This window comes from Triturus cristatus, chromosome 3_1 (assembly GCF_964204655.1).
Source record: "Triturus cristatus chromosome 3_1, aTriCri1.1, whole genome shotgun sequence".
Classification (NCBI taxonomy): domain Eukaryota; kingdom Metazoa; phylum Chordata; class Amphibia; order Caudata; family Salamandridae; genus Triturus; species Triturus cristatus.
This window is the reverse complement of record NC_140583.1, coordinates 964,518,839-964,537,010: the sequence shown is the minus strand read 5'-3', so window position 1 is coordinate 964,537,010 and position 18,172 is coordinate 964,518,839. Positions and strand designations below refer to the sequence as shown.

General features: G+C 40.0%; 1 protein-coding gene across 1 annotated transcript in view; it reads left to right on the top strand.

Moving 5' to 3' along the window:
• Positions 1 to 18,172, top strand: part of EPC2 (enhancer of polycomb 2) — a 199,578-nt gene that overhangs the window by 161,401 nt on the left and 20,005 nt on the right. The window contains exons 7-10 of the mRNA XM_085645610.1: positions 5,088 to 5,279; positions 5,778 to 5,864; positions 12,234 to 12,379; positions 12,467 to 12,816. Coding sequence (XP_085501736.1) covers positions 5,088 to 5,279; positions 5,778 to 5,864; positions 12,234 to 12,379; positions 12,467 to 12,816 — 775 coding nt within the window. The remainder of the gene's footprint in view (positions 1 to 5,087; positions 5,280 to 5,777; positions 5,865 to 12,233; positions 12,380 to 12,466; positions 12,817 to 18,172) is intronic.

The following is an 18,172-nucleotide window of genomic DNA, read 5'->3' as shown; positions in this document are numbered from 1 at the left end:
TTTTGGTGAGGGATATTCTAAATTCGCCAAAATGTGCTTTTTAAAGCACAGACTGGGCCTGCTCCCCTGCATTCAAAACTTCCCAATCTGGATCAAAATAAAAGCTGATCCTCTATGTCGGCTATGTGGTTTGGGGTAAGAGGATATGCTGCACCTGATCTGCTCTAGTGAGAAACTACGCGATGAACGAAAACACTTGTTGAAACACCACTTCAACCAGCAAGGGATCCGCACACGAAGAAAGTCAGTTCTCGCTTGCTTTTCTTCCCACGATCCTCGCTTGAATTGCAGCTTTGTAAAATTTATGAAGGCAGTGGGTAAAAAGATGCCAAAAATTAATCTATAATGGTCCCTGCATCATCGACTTAACATTGCTTGTTGATTGACATTATTGACCTCATGAGGAACCTGAGAGAGAAGAAATAATCCTACTAACATGAAGTGCTCAATCTTTTTAAAAAAATTTTAAAAAAAACTTTTATATTCAAGAAGCTGTCGTGTGTACAGTCGATCTAAGGAAATGCAACTGCTTTTATTCTGATTTTATTTAGAATTTTATTTTTACTATACCTGTTCTTAATTTATTTTGTATAGCAATGGTTTTAAGTAACTATGCTAATAAAATTACTTACTTACTTACTTACCAGAAGATATATGCTTTTTGGCCAATGTGAACGTTAATAAAATTTCGAAAGATCAAACCCAGTATATCCCATTCAAAAAAATGTATGTGGAATATGTATTATTTCAAACTGCTTATTCTAAACTTGGATTTCCATCTACCTTTCCCCAACACCATCTTCCGACTGTTTTTAGCCCTGCCACATTTTTTAATGGAAATGTATACCTGCTAATTATAAAGAATTCAGACGGGGTTTTATCATTAATTATTGGAATATTTGGTGTAACAGCTGCTGTGTCAATCTTGGGTCCATCATATGAGATTCCTCCCTCAGCACATACACTGGTAGAAGTGACAGCATGGTGGGAAAAGCTAGCAAAATGCAAGCTCAGGATGAGGAATTTTTCCTTTTTTTTTTTTTTTTAAGCTTGACAGCAGTTTGGTATTTTGGAACCTGCCTGTGTTTTACAATTGGCAAGCTTCCCTTCCAGTTAGTAATGTTTCCTTTTAGGCTTAAGTGTGATTTACTTTTCGATCCCTTTATTTAGGAGATGACCATAGCAAAGAAAGCCTTCCCATGTAACCATAGAGGGCTCTGTTGTGAAAGCAGATTTTTTTTTTTTTTTTTTTTACATTGCACCAGTGCGATATTGTAGGATGGATTCCTTAACATAGAACAGGATTTGCTTCTGATATGCACGTGCGGAAAGTTACGACTCTGCTGAGGCTGATGTTGTCGGTCCTGTAAGTTTTACTGAGACCACTGCAGGCCTGGTTTGAAGTTGCTGACTTGGGAGGATCACATCTAAGTACCAACAAAGAAGCTGTACCTCTGCCATCATAGTTAATCAGAATTTAGGAATGGTGCAGCCATCCGTGGGCAATACCCTCTCACATTATTTAATGAGTTGGCTGACGGGTAGTACAGAATAGGTATGGGACCAATGAGCGCTGCTAAGAGAATATCTCCCTTTATGCGTCGGATGTTACTGGTATCAATGCTATAAAGCGTTAGGTCTAGAGCTCTCACCTCAGTCTTTAAAACAATGCGTAGGTAGAAAGGAGTATTGGAAAGCCTTAATATTTTCATATGTACCACGGAGATAGATATTGAAGGTTAAGGGACAAACGTCTGCTCAACGTAGCTGATATAATAAGAGCACCTTTGGTGGAAACATGCTTTGAAGTAAGGTTGAAAATGGGTTATCAGTGGACATTAGAAGATTGGACAGTGCTGCTATTAAGGCAAAGAAACGCCAGCCTCGAAAATAATGCATATCCGTGTCAGAGTACCCTTTGGTTTATTAGCACCATACATATTTTTGTGGCCGACACAGCTTTGTTTGGTAGCTTTGGAATGTATTTAAATCTTTCCTGTGCTGGAACTCCTGATTCGAAAAACAGAGTTTTCGGATTTTATCCGTTTGGGTTTTTATCTGTGTTTCATGGAAGATGTTTGAACTTTCACCCACTTGACTGTGCTACTAAAAGAAACAAAAGTTGTAATGAGATCCACTACTCGTCCTTAAGAAGACTCTTCGGAGGAATGACTAACTGCAGTCTGTCTCATGAGGCATCACTATCTAAATAGATTTGCAGTCCGCAGAGGTTCAAAAACGTCTTATCCACCAACACTAATGGAAACTAACTCCAGTATGTAGCCAGCCTTTTGCTTACAGATCAAAGCAGTCCTGAATATTTTGCCCACTCAAGACAGACTTGGAAATGTGAGAATTTGTCATCTCAAGTAAAGGGAATGCCCATGGACATATACTCAACCTTGAACCGTGTGCACCGTGTGCTCCGTGTGTGTGTGTGTGTGTGTGTGTGTGTGTGTTGGCGTGTGTGTTGGTGTGTGTGTTGGCGTGTGTGTGTGTTGGCGTGTGTGTGTGTGTGTGTTGGCGTGTGTGTGTGTGTGTGTGTGTTGGCGTGTGTGTGTGTGTGTTGGCGTGTGTGTGTGTGTGTGTTGGCGTGTGTGTGTTTGCTTCAAAATCCGTATGAAGACCTTTAATCAAAAAATATATCCACACAAAGAAGAGTTTCTACATTTGCGGCGTTTCAGTGGCCCTTTTTCCTTCTGGGTTATTTTACCCAGGCCAGTCTAAACCGTGCTTTGTCTAGCCTATGGCATGGTTTTGGTAGGGTTCAATAATGATTTCTATTTTGAACATGGTGGCAGTTGGCACTCTCCTTTCTGCCGTGTTTATTTTTGCATTTTCAGACTACTTATTTTTTACTGTTTTAAATCTGTCCTCCAGCTAAAACATTCCTTCCACCTTCATGCTGTGTATGTAAAGAAAACTCAAGGCAATATCTTAATGAAACCAATACTCTTGGCGGAGGGGGGTGGGAGCAAACTTTTGTGGTGTGTTCAAGATTAAGGGACAAGCTGACATAAACAATTATTTGGTTAATCGGAGGTAGAACGTCTTGTGTGTGAAAATTGGACCGGGAATCCAATGCTCTTTCAGGCACCCAAAAGTCTTGTGCCTTTAGAGGGGAATTGCCACTGTAGCTTATGTAATTATGTAATGTACTTATGTAATTTGTGTTTTAACTACCCTGTGTCGTGGAGTAATATTGTTAGTAATGTATTAGATTTGGTTTCTCAACTCTATAAGTGGGCCACTTTCCTCTGTAAATCTTGCTGGGATTAATGTCATCCCTGCGCTGCTCTCATTTAGCAGTCGGGTATATATGAATTCCCATATAACTAGTATGTCACTTATATATTTTTTGTCAGCCTGTGCGAAATGTGCTTTGTAGAAGTTACATGCAGTTAAAAAAAAAAAAAAAAAAAAGTTTGTCCTCCCTTTCATTTGAGGGCTCTTGTGCAAAAAAACCCACATTGCGTGTGAAGTAATCAACAGATACGTTCTGTGTGTTCGCATTGTTACCATGCTCCTGCGTTACGATTTTTACAGAAGGAAGCTCAGTTATGTAATGTGTAATTTTTGGCATTTTGCGTAACCAGTATGAAACGCTGGAAATTACATTATATAATGATAAAGGACACCCAATTTTACTATGTCACCACCTCTGTATGAATAATCGTTACTCGATGTTCCTGATACAAAAATTGACATAAGAAAACTAGTGGACCTTAAAGATGACATGTTCTGAACTATTGTGCTAAAAGCCTTATGTTGTCTAGATCCTGTTTTAGCAACTGGTGGTATTTGATGAATGGTGCTGGTTTCGCCGGCAGTAAAACCATTGTTGCTGACAAGTAAACTTTATTGACCTTTTCAGATAGTTTTCTAATATAATTTTAATTCTTTGTGGTTGTTGGTACTAGTTGTTGTTACTGCTGTGTTGTGTTATGTTGCAGAACTGGTCAGACTGCCTCCTTTCAGGACCTTGGTCAGTGCCTGAAGCAGTAGAATTTGACTGTTTTATTCAGTGTGCCACATGGATTACTTGCCGGGCAGAGCTCGATACTATTGCTGACCTATGGCTTACTTAGTACTATGACGGCCAGGTTTAGTGGTTGTGTTGAAAGTACGGATGTTGCTTTAAATGCAGGTTTTATATAAAGTAAGAAGCTTTTTTCGTCCGAGGTATGAATTTGGATTATTTAAGAGGGCCGTAGAAACCCTAGGCAGATGGCGAGTTCTCAGTAAATCAGTAGCATAAGTAATTGTCAAATTTCTTCAGATTTCATAACGCCACAGTATTGAAACTGGTTGGGTTCTTAAAACACCTACAGCCCCGTTTTTATGTGCTACTTAACTGACTTTTTGGAGTGGTATTGTTGCAAATTTGCCGAGTTTGCATTATTCACATTTAGATTCATTGAGATGGATTCTAAAAGCAGTAACGTTGCAAACTGTATTGTTTTGCTGTGTCATTGGTACAGATATTTCCTGAGTTGATTTGAATGAGACCTATATTCCTGTTATTCCCTGCCCTCTCATAACCAGGAACACTTCCTCAAAGGCCTTGTGAGCTCTATGAATTTCAAAATGAAGTACGTGTCAGTCACTGCCCAAGTATCGATATTCGAAATTCACAGGTTGAACTTGGCAAACAGTGATGACATCCTTATTGTCTACTAAAGCAATAGCACTTTTAGTCACAGGGCTTTTGAGTAGCAAGTGCCATTATTATTCCGTTTTGTTAGTTAAAATGAACAGTGTGTTTCAGGTTGCAAGGGTGTATAATCATAAACCAGTAATTTAACCAGCAGTCCTGTAACTGAATTGACATTATCTTATAAATTGCTTGCAGCGCTAGTGTGATCTAAGTTCACTGAAACTCAAGCTTGTGCCTTTTGTCATATTTATTGCTGTTGACGTCCATCTTTTTGCCATTTGTAAATTCCCTGAGCGTTTGTGTTCATTTATCTTATCTTCACATTACAAAAGTATACTAAAATAATTCAGTAGTTCACAGATAACTGTGGATACACTACAGCAATATTTATTTTTATCCAATTAACCCAATCTTGGATTTTTCCTTTCAGCATTCTCATCATTTGTCAATCAAGACGGAGGTTTCGGAAATTGTCCGTCAGAAAAAGAAATATCCAAAGAAGCCAAAAGCAGAAACCTTAACAACCCCGCAGCAACCCACCACAGATCCCTTGCCTGTGATCAACAAGAGCGATATAAAGCAGTACGATTTCCAAAGTTCTGATGAGGATGAATATTCTCAGGTATTTAACGTAAATAAAACATGCTTTCTTTTTCATAAACTGAAAATGAGTCTTTCTCCCACTAGCAAAATTATTGCAACTAACTGCTGTGAACTGTTTTTCCTAAATGATTTTTTTGTTTCCATTTGAACTGCATGGTAAAACTCAAACCATCAAAAAATTAATCATTTAAAATGCAACAATGTGAACGATAGGTTACGTTTTTGCTCGTGTATTCAGTATAAATGACTAATTTTCGGGTTAAAATAAATTTTGGCTTAATTGCCAATCAAGGCAGTTGTATTCCTTCAGCTCCTATCTTTTTCATAATTTATCTTTAAAGCACAGATGTGTAAATCTGTGCATGCAGAAGAACTGTTGTGCAATATAGTAAGACTTGCTCTGCAAGGGCTGTTTAATTTATTGCATAAAACTAGTGTAGTCCTTTTTTTGCTTTACATGTTCTAGATTAAGTTCTGTTGTGCTTTTTTTGAAGGATATGTTTTTTTTCTACTGCAGATGCCTTCGCCAATGTCGGAACCGGAAGACAATGACCCAGATGGTGCATACGCATTTAGGAGAAGATTGGGATGCCAGTATTATGCTGTAAGACTTTTGACAGTTTGTTTAATCTATCAGTGAGTTAGTCCGTTCCAGTCCACATGAATAGGTCTCAGCACACTTTATCCAGTAAAAAAAAACAAGATAAGATTTTTTTAAAAGTACCTGTACATAATTAAATTGGTCACATTTTCTTAACAAATCACTATCTTTTAAGAAACTTATCTAAAGCTATCGATGTATGGGCATTATTTAGTAAAAAGAGACAATTCATAGCGTCAATACACCAAACCGAATTACCATGAAACAGGAGGCCCAGATAGACGTTAACATTTAGGATGAACAAATCAAATGAACTCCAATATCTTTCCGAAATAGACAGATGACCCACACAAAAGCTCAACATTCTGCCAAAGTGTTGGATACATAAATGTGACTCTTGCTGATCATCCAAGGCTTCAATGGGTTTTTCTTAATGGAATAATCTGAATCAGATGCTATAGACTTCTAAAAAGCACTAACATTAGCTGAGAGTTATATACAACAGTTTTCAAATTGATTTTGAACCAAAATTGTTTCCCATTTTCATTTCTGGCAGTAAGGCTATGTCTGTTTAGAACAATCATTGAGTAATTCTGAGAAACCAATTCTGCCCATTTTTGTACTGTTTTTGATGAAATCCGAATAAAATGTCATGTTTTACAGAAAATACATTAAATTATTGTAAACCTAATTGATCTCTTAATGCTTAAATTAGTCTGGGAAAGGGAATACCAAAAGCTCTCCATTAAATTTCCCTCTATAGCATCAAAATTATAACTTCAATGCAGAATAGGCACTGGATGGCTATATAGAACAATTGGGATTATTTTTGCTGTATGCTTTTTGATTAATGGAGCACCAGACTGGCCTCCATACAGAGCATACAATCTTCAAAGGCCTCTAAAAGTCATACATGCTATTCAGTTTTGCTGCTCTGCCATTTCCAAGACACAGGGGCTTAAAGAGCGACCCATCCAAAAATAATTTTCATAACCTGTAGACAGTTGTGCTTTCCCTAGATACCAGCTCTTTTCCATCTTTCCTTGCATAGAAATAATATGTTGAGCCTCAGTGTGTTAATTTCCAAATTGTTGGTGATACACTATTGGGATTAAGAATCTAATTGATGTTAAAGGTCAACTTTCTTCCAGCAACGGTGGCTAAATCTGCATACAGGAGAACTGTGATTTGTATCTGTTATACTCTTGAACTACAGCGTTAATTAAAGCATCTGGCAGAACGTGTGGAATAAAAGCAAATAACTGCCAGCACACAACGAGGCCATTCCCAATTAAGATTGGTATTGAAAATTCTTCTGTGCAACCAAATTGCAATTGTTTCCAGGTTTCATTATGGCGTTCCTTTATTATAGATGGAAGCCCTGCTGAAAATCTCAATCTTATTCAATTTTCATTATGAACAGTTTCCATCAGTTGTCTCCTAAATAGCTCGGAGGTTCACAAAATGAGTCAAGATTTCCATTACTCATGTTAGCGGACTTCCGTGCTAAATACCAGAAAGCAAACCTAGGTTGAGTGCAGCCTCCATTTTGGAAACCCTATTTCTCCAATGATCTCAAGAATGTACCCAGTAATTTGTTATTCATTCCGAGATTCTTGATTCATGCCAACTCTAGCAGCACACTTGAACAAGGGATGAAAAAAATCTGCTGGCCTAGTTAAGCCTTAACTAAAGAAACGAGAATATCTGTTAGGATCTTTAACTAAATCGTTGTTAAAGCTACCATTTCAGCCTATATTTAGAATGCGATTGGGGGTTTGTCAGATTAATCATTATTTCTCTGTATATAGAGTTGATGTATGAAACAAACCTGTAATTTGGTTTAAAAATGTACCTTTGTTCTACCCATTTTTTTGGCCCGAATTTTCAGGCTTCATGAGGCAAACTCTTTTTACCATTTAGTTTTAGGTTAACTGAGCACAAATAAAAATGCTAACATTTTATTTAACGAGTACTAAAACGTGTTTCATTATTGCATTTCAAATAAAGCATAACAATAAGTTCCAACCAGTGAGGCTAATGATTTACAGTTCTGTTTCAGCCTTCTGAAGAGGGGTTGTGCGGATGACTGCCAGTTCCTTGTACTTTGTCATAACCAGTTTGCAAAGTACCACTTTATCTACATCAGTGTGTACATTGATAAGACTCCTTCACCATGGGATTCCCTCTAATATCCATAAAGGGTACTATATAGTCAGTGCATATGGGAGATCCCGGAACACAAATTTAAAGTCATTTGCCTGTTTCCTAGACCAACCAATTAAAGGGAAACCTGTATGGAAAAGTAACAATTGCTGGTCTTATTTTTTCCAATTAAATTATCAGTATATTTGGCTGCAAAACGCCACTTAAAATATTGTAAACTACATAAAATAATAGCAGGGCACGGTGAAATCTGAAGGACACAGCCCATCCCAACAGCAAAGCAAATAGCGTCTCTCTTAGAATTAATTGCAACCTGCATCTTCCAACTACCAAATACATGCCTGAACATGAGACCTCTGCAACAGTGTATGGAGGATCATTGGAACTAGCTATCTGGTCCCAACAATGCACATGTAGCAGTCACTCAGCTGGTGGTGTCTTCCAGAGAATCTCCTCAACGGAATTAGTTCATCAAAATGTCCCAATGCGGACCATAGTAATGGATGCCTCATGATCAGGTTGAGGTGTGCACATAGGTCACCATCAGATTCAAGACACTTGGTTGGTCCCCGAGGGAACAGACATACAACATCTACCTCCTAGAGATGAGAGCGGTACATCTAGCTCTGAAAGCCTTCAATCCTTCAAGACCAACTCACTCCTTATTTAGTCAGACAGTACAACCATTGTGCATTATCTGAACAAGCAGGGAGGGATGAGTTCAAAGCGTTGTCTCTGTAAGCTCAAACAATCTGGAAATTGCTAGTGCCCAGGAATCTCAGGACTATGGCTGTCCATCTGGCAGGCATTCACAATGTGCGAATGGACACTCCGAGAGATCCATGAATAGGTATTAATCAATGCCTTTTAGCTAGGCATCTTTTGCAATTGGGGGTTACCTTCAAATAGGCCTCCTTTCACAAACGGAGAAAACAAGAAATGCCCAGACTTCGCCTTGAGGTTTTACCAACCATTCAAGTTGGGGAATCCCCTATAGATCAACTGTTCAGGCAAATTACTTTGTCTGTCCTTCCATTCCCCTACTGCAGTCAGTGATCATCAAACTAACTCACTCGAATGATTTTTATTGAACCAAATGGCCCACCTTGCAGGTTCAAAGATCTTCCCCACTTCTCTGAACAACCACACTCGAGACTGCGGAGAAGACCGGACTTTCTGCGCAGGTTCATAAGACACCCGTCAATCTTTGAACTTGGCAGCCTGGCTCCTGAGCTCATACAATATGGCCATGAGAGAAGAGATGTTGTATCTGGTGTGCTCGGAACAATTTTGATTCTCTCACCTGCCAGAAAGAATCTGTGCCTCCATTTCCTTTTCATTTGGCCAAAGCAAAGCTGCAGTTTTCTTCTATTCGGGTTCATCTTGCAGCTATCACAACCTACAGAAAATATGCTTCACAAATTTCCTTTTTTTGAATTCCTTCAGTTACGGATTTGCTTGTATTTATTAAGAAAGTGTATCCTTCCATCAGGAAACCTTCATCTTATGGGCCTTTCTTTTGAGCCTATGTAACACTTCCCAACAATACTTAGCACGGAAAGCTTCTTTCCTAGTTGCTATTGCTTCTACATGCAGTGTTAATGAAATTCAAGCTGTTTGTCGCATACCTTACACAGTTTTTCACAGTAATTGGAGTGTCATGGAATTCACCCCAAATTCCTCCCTAAAGTGGTGTCTGACTTTCATGTCAATCAGATCATTGCTTTACATACCTTTTTCAGAATCCCTATACTTGAACGGAGGTCTCTCCATACCATTGATATGAGAAGGGTTTTATCTGGCCTCTCCCAAGTCCTTAGTTTTGTCCAACCGATTGTTTGTAAGCTATGGCTTATTACAGACCGGGTTTACCACATCAAAACAACACTTATGAAGAGATTGGTAGTCTCTTGCATACTCCTGGCTACAAGAAAGCTAATAACAAAATCTTACCTGGAAGGTTTAAAGCCCATTCAACCAGAGGTTAAGCGGCAAGTGCTGCATCTCTAAGAAATATTCCAATCTACGAGATCTGCAAGACAGCAACCAGAAGATCTCTTCACATCCTTACAAGGCACCATTTTCTTGATTCTGGCTGTAGAGCAGGTGCCCAAGTATGGCAAGACTCTTTGAGAAATCTTTGCTTAATGTTATACCTTTTATCTCTTCCCTTGCAGCTATGGGATGAGCTGGCCATTATATTCAGTACTTATTATTATTACTGGAAATCCCCTGAAGGAAAAGGAATGCTTTCTTACCTGTAATCTTAGTTCTTCTTCTTCAGGGCACTATTGATTGAAATCATAAGCAACCCTCTTCACTGATGAAAGAGATGAAATTCTATTTATGCTTACCTGTTACTATGTTAAAAAGAAATGAGTCAGCTGCTACCTACAAAGCACAGTGGGACACTAGAGGGTACGATGCCTTTAAAGTAGCAGTGTTCTAATGTCTTTCTTACTTTGTTACCTTCTATACAATTGTCATGTTTACTTCCTGGCCTTTCTGATGGACTAATAAAGCACTACACAAAATGTAACTCTTGAAAATTAATCCAGAATCCCCTTCACAGTCTCTCTGCATGGTGTACCTCCCAAATGACAATAGTCTTTATATGTTCAAACATTGCCATTACATGGGCCGTCATGAAGGGCAGAAAATCCGGTTGCATGACCTGCACGATGGATTTCAAAAGGCTGCCTTTGGTAAAGTCTGAAGGTTGGAGGACAAGGTACTCCCTGGGTTTCAGCTCTCTAATCTCGTAGTTTTCCTAGAGGTAGATCCTCCGCAATGAGACATGGGCATTCTAGGTAGAGACCTCCATTTAAATTTATATCTCATTTGACGTAGACATCCATAGGTACTTTGACATCTACACCACTTTCAACATTTATTCTCAGAAATCGATCGTTTTCAGCCTCCTCATACTACAAAGCCTAAAGACTTGCCATCATCATTACCACCTTCTGGATCCCTCTCACCTTAAAGGCTACGGCGTTCTTGTGTATGGCACCACCATCTTTAGAAAAACAAGGTTCTACTGACCGCTGACAATTCAAGGACATGCTCTCTGCCAAGAGGGGGATGCTCTGCCAAGAGGGGTTTTTCCAGTGGTTAGTATTTCACCTTTGCTATTGCCTCGGAGATATGGTTACATGTGTATGAGGTTCTGTAGAAGAGCTGTTTGACTCGCACAAAATTTACATAGAAGTCCTGTCTTGTTTAGTGGCCATATTGTAGGAATTGAGAAGCCATAAGTTAAAATTTTGGGGGTGCAACAGTTGGGCCCTGAACCTGTACAGCAGGTCGCTCTGTACAGCAGCTTCCCGAGTGGCCTCTTCGAAAGATGTGTGAGGTCCAGGAACCATCTCTGGTGTGGCCATTCCAGAGCTACTAATATACTGGCATTGCAGCTATGATACTTGGACAGTGTGTTCGGGGTGTGCTGCAGACTCTTATGTCCAGTACAAGTTTGATCAAATAGCTGGGTTTCATTTTCTTTATCTAAAATTAAAAACTAAGTTTTTCACCTAAACATTGACATTGAATCACTTTTGTTTTAAATGTTACAATGGTGTTGTGCCATTTTTTTCAAGCTTTACTTTGATTCTAGAGACCTAAGGCATCCTCCTGGCTATTGTTTTTAACAGGCCTTCAAACAATGCACATTTTGAATTGTCACTTTCACCAATCTGTAATTTCTCTAATGGCAGTAGGAGCATTCCAGTTAAAATTATAGTCCTTTTTTTTTGCATAACAATACAATTCACTGCCCCAGATGGCTTCATTCTAGGATCTGCGATGGAGTACAGTTTCTGGCATCACAGATTCGACATGTCACAATGGTGCCTAGGGATGGTTTACAATTAATCTGAGGAAAGATGCCTATCCATCAAAATGTGTTACTAAGGTAGGTAACTTGTTCTTATAAACTTTTACCATTAGTTGTGGGGATTTATCTTCCTCCCCATAAAATTTGAGCAAGCTTCGTCATAGTTATTAGGCACATGTATTCAAAAGTTGACATATTTTATGACTGCACTCAAGCCTGACCAGTGATAATATGACCATTGGACAATATTGATATATGTGGTGGGCAAATAGCAATTTGTTTTTAATAATAGTTAGGTCAGTGAAGCTGTACACTGTATTCCGGAAACTTAGTTTTAGCAACTGTGAAATTCATTACCCTTTTCTCATCTTCAGCCTCGATTGGACCAAGCAAATCACCAGTGTGAGAATTCAGATCTGGCAGGACTGGCGAAGTTGAGGTACAGGCATTGTTTAACAACTCTGACAGTTCCAAGACGGTGCATAGGATTTGCAAGAAGGCGACTTGGCAGAGGAGGAAGGTAATACTACAGTTTTCACTGTCATTTGCCGTTTCACTGTGTACACAGGAGTAATTGCTTCATCCTTAATTCAATCTTTTTTTTCAGGGTGATAATGGACCGAACTTCCACGGAATACGATCCTGTGCTGCAGCAACTTGACCCGGAAATGCTGAACAGTTTTTCAAGCTCAAGTTCTTCCCAAGTCGTAGACTTTAACTCCAATTTTTCACGGACCAATGCTTCCAGTAAACATTTTGAAAACAGACTATCCCTTTCTGAAATACTAAGCAATATTAGATCATGTAGACTCAAGTGTTTCCAGCCAAGGCTACAAAATTTACAGGACAGTGATAATGACGAATGTACCTCAAGGAAACTAGGACAAACTGTGAATAATAAAAGGGTTTCTGCTGCATCTGTAGCTTTATTGAACACCAGCAAGAATGGCATATCTGGTAAGCAAAAAAGATTTCTTATATCGGTTTCGATGGTTTTGCATAATTTTTTATTTATTAAGAAACTTTTTTTCTGCATTCAGCGTTTAAATTATGAACTGCTGACGGGGATCTGAAAGTTATTTACTTTAATGAAGTATCTACTTCACATCTTTTGTACATCAGTGGGGCCACATTGAAAGCTATGCTGAAGACTTCAATGTTTTCAAGATAAACCAAGGCAGGCCTGTTTAAAGAAGAAAATTTGTGTATTTGGTTGTTTAAGGGCTACATTTTTTGTTTTTCTGAAAATGATACTGTAATATATTTTATTCTCCTTAATGTGATCTTGTTAGATAGTAACAAATGTTGAATATTCACACCCATATCTGGGAACCTTTCACACTTTTAATAAACATTTTATATTTCTTTGTATAGACACACGCACACCCTTTCTTAGACAAAAAGTGTAGAAAATTATTTTGTAAAGCCTGTGCATGTCAAATTGGACAAATTAAATTTTTTCAGAAACGGACGGGCCGATTCCACTTTAAAAATCACAAGTTTAATAACAAGTGACCACTACATTGTTTTCATATGAAAAAACTTTGGGCCATCTAGAATGCAAAGGGTGACGCCAGATACACTCACACTCAAGTGCAACATCAATAGTTAGTGTCTTTTTTTGTATTCCCACCTGGTAAGGTGATATTTATTTGGCTGACGGAGCCAATCAGCAGCGGTGCATTTTATCAAGGTGGGATTTGTGGTTTAGGTCAGTCTTTGTTTTTTACATATAGCTGCTGGTTTACACGAAGTTAGCAAACCAGTTGTGTTTCAACAACATACATTTTAGTTTGAGATGTTTGCTTATTCAGTGCTCTCATCTGACCAGTCTTAAACGAGAGATCCAGCTCATCTGGACGTTAATTCTGCATAAATATGGCAGCACTTCGATCCAAGGTAAATGGTTCTCCTCAATGTAAATCTTTTTTTCCCCCCACAGGCCTTAAAAAAAAAAAAAAGAAAATTTAAAACTCTTGACTACTAGGCCACTTCAGGACTACTTAAAGAAAATTAGCATTGGACCACCCCTTCCTCTTCTTTAACAAGACCGAATACGTTTTTAAGTTACCCGGTTTTAAGGTATAGAAGCAGGAGAATGACATTTTGGTCCTGCCACACTAACCTGCTTAAAACTCCCCACCAACTGTGATCAGGGGTAAAGAAAAATAGTGCATGGTTGTCTTCCTTAATTACCTTTCTCTCCAAATTGCATTACACAGACTCTTGACAGTGGATTACATCTCCACATTTAAAAGAAGTCCTTGCTGAAGAAGCTTGATATCTGACATACATTTCGATGTTCTTCAAACTAGATGGTTCTTAACATTTGAGAGTATAAGTTTGAAAGTTTTGTTCAAACTTCAGATGCTTTTAGTCTCTGGATTACTGGATTCAACAGTAATGCTTTGCCTCACTGAATATGACAGTGCAATACATATCCTGTGAAAAAATGGTTCTATCACTAGAGTTAAGAGCTGCAGCTAAAATCTGATTTTCAACATACATTGTGTGGTAGCACCTCCTCTGTAATAGAGCTCAGCCACTTGGTTGCTTAGTGGGCTAGATATCACAAAAGACTGGCAGAGCTTTAGGAGGTAGATTAAACATTCAGCTAATTAAATTGATTAGTATGTGAACTCCTTAGATGACTTTGTATTGCCACTGTCCAATATGCATGTTCATTTGAGTAAGACTAGAGATGTTCATCAGAGGCTGAACGTTGAACTTCCAAAATTAGAGCATTAGTATGTCTTATTACTTAAGATTTGCAATTTCGGACATGCTGCAGGACATGGTAATCCTCTAAGATAAGCTAGCGGTCTTTTTCTGGACAGGCCTGCAAATAGTTCATCTTTTATCAGGCTATCTTGTTTTGTAAGTGAGCCTGTGAAAGGAACATTTTTAGACCATGGAAACTGTGGCCAATGGTCATGCCTTCATTTCATAGGCGTTTGCATAGGCCGCAGCACGACGCTTGAGAATGTTGTGCTGGTCCTGGAATGAGAAGAGATGCCCAAGCACAGTTTTGTGTCAGTTTGGTTAGAATTTGTTTGTCCCAGAAGAAAGCCAGCATTTGTTTGGAATTTAGTCAAAACTAAACAGGAGCAGGTAATATTGTACAGAAATATGCTTTTACGAATGGGAGAGAGAGCCTAGGATGGCATTAGTTTTGTCATATCTTTCTGAAGGTGCCATGGTTGAACCTCTTGTTGGTGCCTCTTCGGGGGGTGCTGGTTTGTTCTCCGTTATGTGAGGTGATTATACAGTTTAAAACAAGGATCTTTATAGCAAAAACGCTCAAGTTATTCCACGTTGGTCAATTCTACCCTTTGGAGAACTTCAAAATCGAAAACTGAAATTTGTCCTCATAGTGTTAAGCATGATCCTAGCCGTTGTACACTGGAGGTGGAGAAGAAAAACTTGAGGATTTAATACACAGCTTTTCAGTGAATGCAGTTTGCCCTCTGTACCGGGTTCGCACTAGTGATCAAGGTCACTTCAAGTTTGAGTAATGAAATGATTTTGCATGAGCTTCCAAAAACAAGTTAAAAGTTTAGCGTGAAAGTATTTTTTCTCTGGAAGGGATCAAATCGCTCATTGACTTTACAGTGTCTCCCTTACATTGCTGCCACAGCATTGTCGATAGTTGAGATTTAGCAGCATGAGTTCTTTTCTGAATTCACATGCTGTGCATTATTGGGCCATTTAGTGGCCCGAAATCTTCCTGGTAGGCCTCTTTTGCTTTTTGGGCGTCTAGGCATTTGGTGCTATGAAGTCCGACGTGTGCCCCGGAAACTCCTGTGCGTGGTAGCCATGTCCAGATGTTTGCACTGATTTCAGACCGAAGACCATGAGAAGCATAGATGAGAACAGCACTAAACCATGGAGCAACAAATGAAAGGGGCCTCAGTCTGTCAAAAGGAGGATGTCGAGGATAGCGATGTGGGTCAAGCTGATGGCTGCGACGCTGAAGTACAAGAGGTCTGTGAAATCGATGCAAAAAAGCTGACGGACGCACAAGGAGGTGGAACCTCAAAAACTCCAAATATGTTGAAAAAAGATTGAGGCCAAGCTGAAGTCTTCAGACTCGAAGCTGCACAAGACTACCTTGACGGTGAAGTTCCCTTCGGTCGGAGAGCAGTCTAAATCAAAAGAACCCCAAGCATCCCAGTAAAGACATTGATGGCAGTTTCCCCTCAGAGAGAACATCTGCATTGAAAGGCAATCGAGACAAGGAGAGGGCTAGGGATAACTCAACAGAAGAACAGGACTCGAAGTAAAGGGTATTGAAGACTCTCGACACTGAAGAATGAGCCCTCAAATTCGTTAGGAAAAAAAGAGTCTCAAAGCCGAAATTGCAGCAATCCTAGAGAAAAATGAGTATTTTTAGGCTTCAATAAGAGAATTCTTAATTTCCTCAACTTACAGGGGAGAAGAGAGGCTAGGAAGAACATGGTAAGCTCGAGCTTTAAGCAATCCCTGAGCCGTAAGAAGAGGAGCAAGAGCTGTTTCTCTGTGAAGAAGACACGGAGGCCCAGGGTATCTTACAAGAGCCGAAAGTGGCGCTGGATAGTGGCAGTACCGCAAATCACACTCACCTGAGGAAGCTGTCAACACATTTCCCTCAAGGTCATTGCCACCCAACGACATTGCAATGTATAATGCTGTCAGAAAAAGAGCAGCAGGGAAGTACCGTGTACAATTGGAAGAGGAGAGGACAGAGGCCGGTTTTCTCCTAGAGATACTCCTACCATCCCAGAGCAAAAATGAATACCTCCCCTCGTGGCCAAGATTTCTGGATCAGTGAAAGGAAACTTTCTGAGAACCAGCATCCTGCAAAGCTGTAACTCTGAGAAGAGAGTGTAATGGTAGGTCGAAATGTGGAGGGGGGGGGGGGGGCTACAACACTACTACTCAACCGCTATGCCTATAGCCATGGGGATGGAGAATTCTAAAAACATCTCCCAGAATAATACCGGAAAGGGGAGTTGAACTGGTAGACAAGTGAAAAATAATCACCAATACATGCTTGAAATCTGCATTAGATATGGCAGACACAGCCAGCAGGCAGCTGTAAAAATACAAATAAAATCCAGTATTTATAAAGTGCGAACAGTTACCCAAAGGCATCCTGGTGCTGGGGGCCGTCTGGAAGATTAAGCAAACTATTGCCCACAGTCATATGGTGCTAGGCTGACCTGTTGCCAGGGATCGAACCTTGAGCCCCATATTCCAGCGTCTGTCGACCTGGCCACTGCGCCACACCTCTTCCCTTGTCTTGGGAACATCCATAAGGAGACTTGCCTGGTTGCTGGTATCCAGTTTTCTAAATGAGGTTCCGGCAAATCTCAAACACCTTCAGGGGAGTGCCTGGTCGGAACCTTTGTAGATACACCACTTCAGATAAAAAAGGATGACGCTGCAAAGGCCATTGGAGGGGGGTTGCATTACAATTCCGGGATCAACCAAGAAGGGATAACAACCCCAGTAAGACTACCCACAGACTAAGGAGGCTTTCAAAGCGCAGCTTCACAGCCACAATACCAAGAGTCAGCTCAACACCAAGGAGTGCAGCAACAGTGACCGTTCAAAACAGGGCAGCATTAGCTCTTTTTTTGACAGAACCAGAGTAAGGGGACTACCTTCCAGGGGGACAAGGTTTTCAGCAAGTGAATTTCTATCAACCACCCTTACGCATAACACCAGTGGCGGGCAGAATAGAGACCTTTCTTCAGGAGTGGAGGAGGTCACGCCAGACAAATCGATCCTCCACATTATCCCGCACGGTTACCGAATGAACTTCTAACTACTCCACCGGAGGTGCAAGAGGTCATGTGCTGGAAAAGGGCTTTATAGCAGCCATAGACCTAAAGGATGCTTACCTAGATAGTCACATGAACCGCAGAAATAAAAGGTATATATTGTTCTTAGTCCACAAGAAACACTACCTATTCAGGTGTGCTCCTCTTTGGAATCAAGTCAGCACCCATTGTTTTCACAATGTCCTGCCTAAGTGGCAGCCCATCTAAGACCACTTGCTAATCCAGGCAAGCTCGTACATACTATACGAAAGGACACCAGGACACTCATGAGCACTCTTCAATGAAACCGGAGAGCGAGAGAGAGAGATTTTCCTGGGAGCAAGAATCAATAACTTGGCGAGAGCCTTACCTGCCATCAGGCGGATTCAAGCAATCATAGAACCGTCTTGCCCCTACAAGGACCAGTCTCTGACAGTGAACTGTGGAGAAAATTATGGGCATGATGGCCTCATGCAACCTACTGATCCCACATGCAAAGCTACACATGA